Here is a 9,823-nt window from a genome sequence, read left to right as displayed (position 1 = left end):
TATAAAGAATTAAAGACATCTATAAAGTGAATTTTCACTTATTCAAATGATACATATGGCATCCAACTTTGCTTAACCTACAGTCCAAACAAACACACACCCCCCGCTAGTTTGCTTAACCTACAATTAATTAACCTCACAAAAATTCCCAAAAGCTTCACTCCCTCCATCTTTCCTTTCAAACTCATCATTCTCCCTCCACTTTCAGGCTACTCTTACTTCACTTTTGACTTGTCTCAATAAAGCAACATAACCACTCCTCACAGCTGGGCCCACATGTACACAGTTATCCATGAAGAGAGAGAGAAAGACAGATAGTGACAATATCTGAAGAAAGGATTAGAACATTTCTTAACGCCACAATGAGAAATTGAGACTCAAGACTCCATCGATTCATCCAATTCAAGTAGTTGAAGTAAACAAAACAAAACAAGGGAAAATATGCATTCAATTCAAAAAAAAAACCCAAAAATGAAAACCGATCTTTACATTTTGATTTTTGACTCATACCTGCGCTACTTATACATACAACTTCACATTTCACAAAATCAAATTAGTAATTCCCCCACCTATCATCATCATCGTCGTCCATTTTCGCCACTAGCAATTTCTTACTAGCAACACAAAGATTTAATAGTAATATTAAAAATATCAAATACCTACAACTAAATTCTAAAAATTACCCAAAAACAGAAAATCAAGAAGATGGTGAAAAATTAAGAACAAGTTATTAGCAGTGAAAACCTAAGACAGATCCGTCGGTGACGGCAATGGCGACCCTGCAACCGGCAGTGGCCTGCACGCGGTGGCTGAAGAAGTGTAGAACCCTCACGCGCCCCGCCATTTCCAACTTCGACTCGATCTCCATCGTTGGCTGCACTCTCATCCCGTAGTTGAACCCAACTCCTCCACCGTTCATCACTGTCGGCATCCCCGTCATTGCCACAGGCGGCGCCGCCAGAGGGAACGACTGCACGGAGAACGTCGCCGCCATGTACTTTGTCCTCCCGGCGTCAATCTCGCCGGCTGGGATGAACATGAAGCCCACCTGGGTGCCTGAGTAGAGAAGCTGTAGGGAGCTGTCGTAGTGAGAGAACGCCGCGCGGTTAGGGTTTCTGACGGATGCGTACTGGGAGAACGTGAAGTTGACGGTGCCGTTAACGACGGAAAAAGACGGAAGCTGGACGGCGCTGACGGCGATCTTTGGGTCCTGTGGCTTGAAGACGGTGAAGTAAACGATGAGGATGACGATGATGATGAAGATTAGGAAGATGGTGGCAACGACGCAGGAAGCCAAGTTGGTGCGCCCTGACGGTGGCCGTGGCCTCTTTGGCTTGGTGGCAATGATAGGAGCCCCTCTTTCTTCCGCCGTAACATGTAGTGGTGGTGGTGGTGGTGGTGGTGGTTGTTGTTGTTGTAGTGGTGGTGGTGGTTGTTGTCGTGGCGGTGGTTGGTATCTCGGTGTCGGAGGTGGGGGTGGTTGATATCGTCGGGGTGGCGGCTGATATCGTCGTGGCGGTGGCGGTGGTGGTGGTTGGTGAGTTCTGGAAGGGGGAGTGGGTCTATTCATCCTTAGTGGAATGTGTGTGGTTACGGTGAGAGGGAGAGCATTATGTGATATGAAATAATGAAATGATATATGACATAATAATCATTTAAGGTGAGACCGTGAGAGGTTTGAATGTTTGATGGAAACAAAAACACGAAACTCAACCCATGGTGTTATGAGAAAAAGATTAGATATTGGAAACTGGAAAGGGCCATGGTAATTTCAGAATCACGCATTCACACTATCTCGAACTACTAACAATCAGCAATTAAGTAAGTGTGGAAAAAAGGTGAATCTATTTTCGGAAATAATAATTGTATAGGGTTGGGAAATGACATGTTTAAATAAAGGCAAGGTTGCAAAAACCAATCTGTTGGTGAATCAGTAGAATAACTAGTTTAATGATTTAATAATTTAATTAGGATTTAATCGAGATATAATTGATTAATTAAATATAAAATAAAATTTAAAAAATTAATATATAATTGATTAAAGTAATAATTTTATTTTAAACATGCATCTAACAACACAATTTTAAATACATTAAGCACTCGTTTGAAATTTTTAAAATTTTTAACTTATAAAAAGTAATAGTATTAATATTTGGTATAATTTTCAAAATCAAATTGTGGTTTTTTAAAAAATTATTTAAGAATTTATAGAAAAGTTAAAAAAATGACTTTTCTAATAATATTACAATTTTTAACCATATTTCAATGAATTGAGCATTTTTAACGTATTTATAAGTTACTTTTAATATAGCCATTTATTATTTAAACTATTTTTTAAAAGGAACTTAATTAAGTTGTTTACCCAAATGGGACCTTAGACAAATTAATTTAACAAAGGACATAAAAAAATGGCAAATTACCAAAATAAATAAAATGGCTTCCAATATTATCAGAATACACATTTTACAAAAAGAATATCAAAATGCATTTTTTTCATAAATTATGTAAACTGCAACAGGGGACCCACTATTCACAAATGAATGTAAACTGCTACAGGAATCTCGCAGTTTACATTGGAGGCCAAAATACACATAATCCGCAGTAAAAGTGTCGCAGTTTGTGTGTGAATTTCAAATGTACATAAACCGCTACAGGGTTCTAGCGGTTTATGCTTTAGTATAAATACGCTTGAGGGTGTCGCGGATTATTCAGTGTGGGTCATTTTCAGATTTTAGAGAGAGAAAGAGAAGTTTTCTAGAGAGAGGGAGAAAGGAAAGTGTGGGCTTCTTGAGTTTGTTGGGGCTAGGACTATGACGGACAAACGCAGTCTTTACCGGCTCAATGGCGTTGCGTGATGAGCGGATATTTTATACGCTTTTTGGGGGTAATTTCATGTAGTTTTTATTATGTTTTAGTTAGTTTTTAGTATATTTTTATTAGTTTTTAGGCAAAATTCATATTTTGGACTTTATTATGAGTTTGTGTATTTTTCTATGAATTCAGGTATTTTCTGGCTGAAATTGAGAAAGCTGAGCAAAAATCTGATTTAGGCTGAAAAAGGATTGCTGATGTTGTTAGATTCTGACCTCCCTGCACTCAGAATAGATTTTTTGGAACTACAGAAGTCCAATTGGCATGCTCTTAATTGGGTTGGAAAGTAGACATCCAGGGCTTTCCAGCAATATATAATAGTCTATACTTTGCTCGAAGATAAACAATGTAAACTGGCGTTTAATGCCAGTTTCATGCTGCATTCTGGCATTGAATGCCAGAAACAGGTTGCAAGTTGGAGTTAAACTCCAGAAATAGGTTATAACCTGACGTTTAACTCCAGAAACAGCCCAGGCACGTGAGAAGCTCAAGTCTCAGCCCCAGCACACACCAAGTGGGCCCCAGAAGTAGATTTCTGCACTATTTATCTTAGTTTACTCATTTTCTGTAAACCTAGGTTACTAGTTTAGTATTTAAACAACTTTTAGAGACTTATTTTGTACCTCATGACATTTTTAGATCTGAACTTTATACTTTTTAACGGCATGAGTCTCTAAACTACATTGTTGGGGGTGAGGAGCTCTGCAGCGTCTCAATGAATTAATGCAATTATTTTTGTTTTCTACTCAAACATGCTTGTTTCTCTTTAAGATGTTCATTTGTACTTAACCATGATGAAGGTGATGATCCGTGCCACTCATCACCATTCTCAATCTATGAACGCGTGCCTGACAACCACCTCCGTTCTACCTTCGATTGAATGAATATCTATTGGATTCCTTAATCAGAATCTTCGTGGTATAAGCTATAATCCTTTGGCAGCATTCTTGAGAATCCGTAAAGTCTAAACATTGTCTATGGTATTCCGAGTAGGATTCAGGGATTGAATGACTATGATGAGCTTCAAACTCACAAGGGTTGGGCGTAGTGACAGACGCAAAAGGATCAATGGATCCTATTCCAACATGAGTGAGAACCGACAGATGATTAGCCGTGCGGTGACCGCGCACCTGGACCATTTTCACTAAGAAGACAGATGGTAGCCATTGACAACGGTGATCCACCAACACATAGCTTGTCATAGAAGAAACCTTGCGTGCGTGAAGAAAAAGACAGGGAGAAAGCAGAGATTCAAAAGACAACGCATCTCCAAAACTCCAACACATTCTCCATTACTGCGTAACAACTACTCGTTTCATGCTCTTTCACTTTTTACAATTGAATCTAAAGAACCCTATTGGTATCCTGACTAAGAATAATAAGATAACCATAGCTTGTTTCAAGCCGGCAATCTCCGTGGGATCGAACTTTACTCACGTAAGGTATTACTTGGATGACCCAGTGTACTTGCTGGTTAGTTGTGCGGAATTACATAGTGTGAGTGTAATTTTCGTGCACCAAGTTTTTGGCGCCGTTGCCAGGGATTGTTTGAGTTTGAACAATTGACGGTGAATCTTGTTGCTTAGATTAGGAAAAATTTGTCTTTTTGGTTTAGAGTCATTAAAATTGCATCTTTTATTATTCGTTTTTAAAAAGTTTTTCTTCAAAAATATTATTTTTCTTTATTAATTGTTAGTTCTTCATTGAGTCTAGTTGCATGTTTTATGTTTGGTGTCCTTTGTATTTTTGTCATCAAAAAAATAGTTTTTATCTGTTCAATCCTTGCATTTGTTAAATGTGTCTATTTTCTTGGGAATAGTTGCCCCTTTGAGTTTTTCTTTTTAAAATCTTTTTCAAAAATAATTTTTCTTTGATTAAATCTTGTGCCAAACTTTAAGTTTAGTGTTCTCTTGTTAATTTTCTTTAATTTTCAAAACTTTTATTGAGGTTTTCTAAAAATTTTAAGTTTGGTGTTCTATCTTTTGTTCTTGTTATTCTTGTGAGTCTTCAAGGTGTTCTTGAGTCTTCTTTGTGCTTTGATCTTAAAATTTTTAAGTTTGGTGTGCCTTGGTATTTTTCCTCCAAAATTTTCGAAAACAAAGATCATTGGATTTAAAAATTTTAAGTCTTGTGTCTTTTGTGTGTTTTTCTCTTTCATAAAAAATTCAAAAATAAAAAAAAATATTTTTTTCTAACTATTTTTAAATATTTTTTTCAAAACTTTTAATAAAAATTCAGATTTCAATTTCAAAATTTTATCTTATCATATCTTAGTTGTCAAGTTTTTTTAAAAAATCATATCTTTTTCAAAACTTCCTAACCACTTTCTCTCTCCTCACTTTTTCGAAAATCTTCATAAAATATTTTCAAATTTTCATTTTTATTTTTATTTTAGTTTTTATTTTATTTTATTTTATTATTTTGAAATTTTCTTTATAATAATAAAATAAATAAAATAAATCCACGTCATCTCCTTTTCTCCATCATGGACCTAAGTGGAAATGAACAGTTCAGAAGGACTCTGGGGTCATATGCTAACCCCACTACTGCTTCATATGGGAGTAGTATCTGTATATCCTCCATCGGAGTTAGTAGTTTTGAGTTGAATCCTCAGCTCATTATCATGGTGTAGCAAAGTTGCCAGTATTCTGGTCTTCCACAAGAAGAACCTACAGAGTTTCTGGCACAGTTTTTACAAATTGCTGACACAGTACATGATAAAGAAGTAGATCAGGATGTCTACAGATTGTTACTATTTTCATTTGCTGTAAAAGACCAAACTAAGAGGTGGTTAAATAACCAACCTAAGGCTAGCATAAAGACATGAAAACAACTGTCAGAAAAATTCCTGAATCAATATTTTCCTCCAAAACGGATGACACAGCTAAGGCTGAGCATCCAAGGCTTTAAACAAGGAGATAATGAATTCCTTTATGATGCCTGGGAGAGATATAGAGATATGCTAAGAAAATGCCCCTCTGAAATGTTTTCAGAGTGGGTGCAGTTAGACATCTTCTATTTTGGGCTTACAGAGAAAGCTCAAATTTCTTTAGACCACTTAGCTGGTGGATCTATCCACATGAGAAAGACAATTGAAGAAGCTCAAGAGCTCATTGATATAGTTGCCAGAAATCAGCATCTGTACCTAAGCAATGAACCTTCCATGAAAGAAGAGGCTAAAACAGTAAATGCTGAACTCAGTCCTGCAGAACAAGTTACTGAATTCAATCAGCAATTAGATTTTCTAACAAAACAGCTAGCCGAATTCAAGGAGATATTGCAAGACACAAGACTGGCTAATATGAATATGGAAGTGCAGTTGAAGCAAACAGAACAGCAGTTATCAAAATAAATAACAGAAGAATGCCAAGCAGTTCAATTAAGAAGTGGGAAGACATTAAATACCTCACTTCAAGGCAGCAGGAAGCCAAGAAATGAACAAACTGCTACCCAAAATCCTTCTGAGGACAATAAGAGCCTAGAGAGGAATAATTCTGGCCCTCAAACGCCAGAAAAGGGTGGAGCGCTAGCATTAAACGCCCAACCCATGCTCAGTTCTAGCATTCAAACGCCAGAAATAGGCAAGGAGTTGGCGTTGAATGCCCAAAGGAAGCTCAGTTCTGGCGTTCAGACGCCAGAAACAGGTAAGGAGTTGGCGCCTAACGCCACTCCAGCTTCCACCCCTGGAATTCAAGTGCTAGTGGGGGATAAGACACATACAAGTGCAGATAGCAACCCCTCTAAAAAGGCTTCTCAACCCACATCTATAGGCAATAAACCTGCAGCAACTAAGGTTGAGGAATACAAAGCTGATGAGCGGATAATTTATACGCTTTTTGGCATTGTTTTTAGGTAGTTTTTAGTAGGATCTAGCTACTTTTAGGGATGTTTTCATTAGTTTTTATGTTAAATTCACATTTCTGGACTTTGCTATGAGTTTGTGTATTTTTCTAAGATTTCAGGTATTTTCTAGCTGAAATTGAGGGACCTAAGCAAAACTCTGATAAAAAGGCTGACAAAAGACTGCTGATGCTGTTGGATTCTGACCTCCCTGCACTCGAAATGGATTTTCTGGAGCTACATAACTCCAAATGGCGCGCTCTCAATATATAATAATCCATACTTTATTCGAGATTAGACGACGTAAACTGGCACTCAACGCCAGTTCCATGTTGCATTCTGGAGTCAAACGCCAGAAACACGTCACGAACCAGAGTTGAACGCCAAAAACACGTTACAACTTGGCATTCAACTCCAAAAGAAGCCTCTGCACATGTAAAGCTCAAGCTTAGCCCAAGCACACACCAAGTGGGCTCCGGAAGTGGAGTTTTGCATCAATTACTTACTTTTGTAAATCCTAGTAGCTAGTCTAGTATAAATAGGACATTGTACTATTGTATTAGACATCTTTGGTCTCAGTTTTATTCTATTATTCATCTTAGGAGACTATTGATCACGTTTATGGGGGCTGGCCATTCGGCCATGCCTGGACCATTACTTATGTATTTTCAACGGTGGAGTTTCTATACACCATAGATTAAGGGTGTGGAGCTCTGCTGTACCTCGAGTTTTAATGCAATTACTACTATTTTCTATTCAATTCAGTTTATTCCTGTTCTAAGATATTCATTTCACTTCACCATGACGAATGTGATGATCTGTGACACTCATCATCATTCTCACCTATGAACGCGTGACTGACAACCACTTCCGTTCTACCTCAGATCGAACGCATATATCTTAGATTCCTTAATCAGAATCTTTGTGGTATAGGCTAGAATTGATGGCGGCATTCATGAGAGTCCGGAAAGTCTAAACCTTGTCTGTGGTATTCCGAGTACGATTCAGGGATTGAATGACTGTGATGAGCTTCAAACTCGCGATTGTTGGGCGTGATGACAAACGCAAAAGAATCAATGGATTCTATTCTGGCATGATCAAGAACTGACAGATGATTAGTCATGCTGTGACAGAGCATTTGGACCTTTTTTACTGAGAGGATGGGATGTAGCCATTGACAATGGTGATGCTCTACATACAGCTTGCCATGGAATGGAGTAAGAAGGATTGGATGAAGGTAGTAGGAAAGCAGAGATTCAGAAGGAGCATAGCATCTTCATACGCCTATCTGAAATTCCCATCAATGATTTACATAAGTATTTCTATCTTTATTTTCTGTTTATTTATTATTATCATTCGAAAACTCCATAACCATATATTATTCGCCTAACTGAAAATTTCAAGATGACCATAGCTTGCTTCATACCAACAATCTCCGTGGGATCGACCCTTACTCACGTAAGGTTTATTACTTGGACGACCCAGTGCACTTGCTGGTTAGTTGTGCGAGGTTGTGAAGAAAGTGCTGAGTTATAAATGCGCATACTGATGCGAGCAGAAATTGGTGAATTAAAAATTATTAAAATATATACATTGCAAGTATAGTTCTTAACTCACCAGAAATCCACTTATCAATTTAGAAAGGTGTCACAGAAATTTAAAATTAAAATACTGGGAGTATGAATCCCAGGTCGTCTCCCAACAAGTTGCAGAAAAGTGTGCTATTTTATTAATCAGATGTTTTCAAAAAGGTTTGAGTTGAGTAAACAGGGAATTAAATTGGAGAATTTGAATAATGTAAATAAAAGCCTTGACTGGGAGTTGATTAGTTGGAAGCCTTATTATTATTGGATTACTCTCTAGATTAATTGATAATTAAAGGTTATCCTGTTTAGTTATCTCTTACTAGGTAAGGAAAAGTCAAACAAGTTGGAATGTTACGTTCGTTCACAAGTTGCAACCCACTTAATAAAAAGGGATTGGTGTTAGTGACTAGAGGGCAATCCAACAATAAACCCAATTACAATCTTTCTTTTAAGCTTTCCAACTCGAGGGTTCCTTTCAATCAACTCCTCATCAAGTTAGGGAACTACTCGCTCATTGTGAATGTAAAATTCATAACATATGAAAGGGAATTGAAGAAAGACATTGTAAATAAGATCAAAATAATCAATTAAAAATAAAAGTAATCCTTGTATTAAATAATACTAAAAAATATTCCAATGGTAAAATTAACAAAGCAAAGGACATGGAAGATTAAAGCCAAGTAAAGAAAATGAACTAGAATGACGAAGTCTTGATGAGGTAATAACTCTTCTCAGTATCCCAATGCAAAAAGTGATAGAAAAATAAAATCCTAAGAACTATAAATGTGTAGAGAGAAAAACCTAGAGGAGGAGTAAAAACTAGATCTAAAACTAAAACTCTGTAGAATGAATGTTGTCTCTGGTTTCTGCATGTTCTCTGGCTCTGGTCTGCTGTTCTGGGCCGAAAACTGGGTCAAAATAGGGCCCAAAATCGCCCCCAGTGAATCCTGCAGATTATCCAGATTGCGCACATCACGCGATCGCGTCATCCATGCGGACGCGTCATTCGCGTTTTTCCCTACCACGCGTTCGCGTCATCCACGCCTCCGCGTCACTTGTGCTTTTCCATTCCGCGCGGTCGCGTGAGCCATGCGGCCGCGTCACTGCGATTTCTCCTCTTTTGCGGGAACGCGTGAGCCATGCGGTCGCGTCACTTCTCACTGGTTTTCTCCTCAATTTCTTTTGTTCCTTCCATTTTTTGCTAGCTTCCCTTCCATTCTCCAACTCATCCATGCCCTATAAAACCTGAAACACTTAACACACAGATTATGGCATCAAATGGGATAAAGGAGAACTAAAATGCATAATTAAAAAGTCTCTAGAAAGCAGTTTTCAACCATGTAGTAATTTTAGGAAGGAAATATAAATGCATGCTAAATTAATGAATAAGTGGGTAAGGATCATGATAAAACCACATAATTAAACACAATATAAACAATAAAATAGTGGTTTATCAACCTCCCCACACTTAAACATTAGCATGTCCTCATGCTTAATTGAAGGAGATAAGATAAATAAGTGTGAAC

General features: G+C 37.5%; 1 protein-coding gene across 1 annotated transcript; it reads right to left on the bottom strand.

The window, feature by feature from the left end:
* Positions 1-416: 416 nt before the first annotated feature.
* Positions 417-1,869, bottom strand: LOC112790779 (uncharacterized). The gene has a single exon (XM_025833333.3). It carries the CDS (start codon positions 1,568-1,570, stop codon positions 731-733), a length of 840 nt encoding a protein of 279 aa, XP_025689118.1. The 5' UTR covers positions 1,571-1,869; the 3' UTR covers positions 417-730.
* Between the last annotated feature and the right edge of the window lie 7,954 nt (positions 1,870-9,823).

The sequence above is a fragment of the Arachis hypogaea genome, chromosome 3 (genome assembly GCF_003086295.3).
Source record: "Arachis hypogaea cultivar Tifrunner chromosome 3, arahy.Tifrunner.gnm2.J5K5, whole genome shotgun sequence".
NCBI classification, from domain to species: Eukaryota; Viridiplantae; Streptophyta; class Magnoliopsida; order Fabales; family Fabaceae; genus Arachis; species Arachis hypogaea.
Note: the sequence above shows the minus strand (reverse complement) of the source record. Positions and strands in the feature narration are given on the sequence as shown.

Coding starts and splice junctions, on each gene's coding strand:
- LOC112790779 (XM_025833333.3), bottom strand. CDS start 1,570: ATGAATAGACCCACTCCCCCTTCCAGAACTCACCAACCACCACCACCG.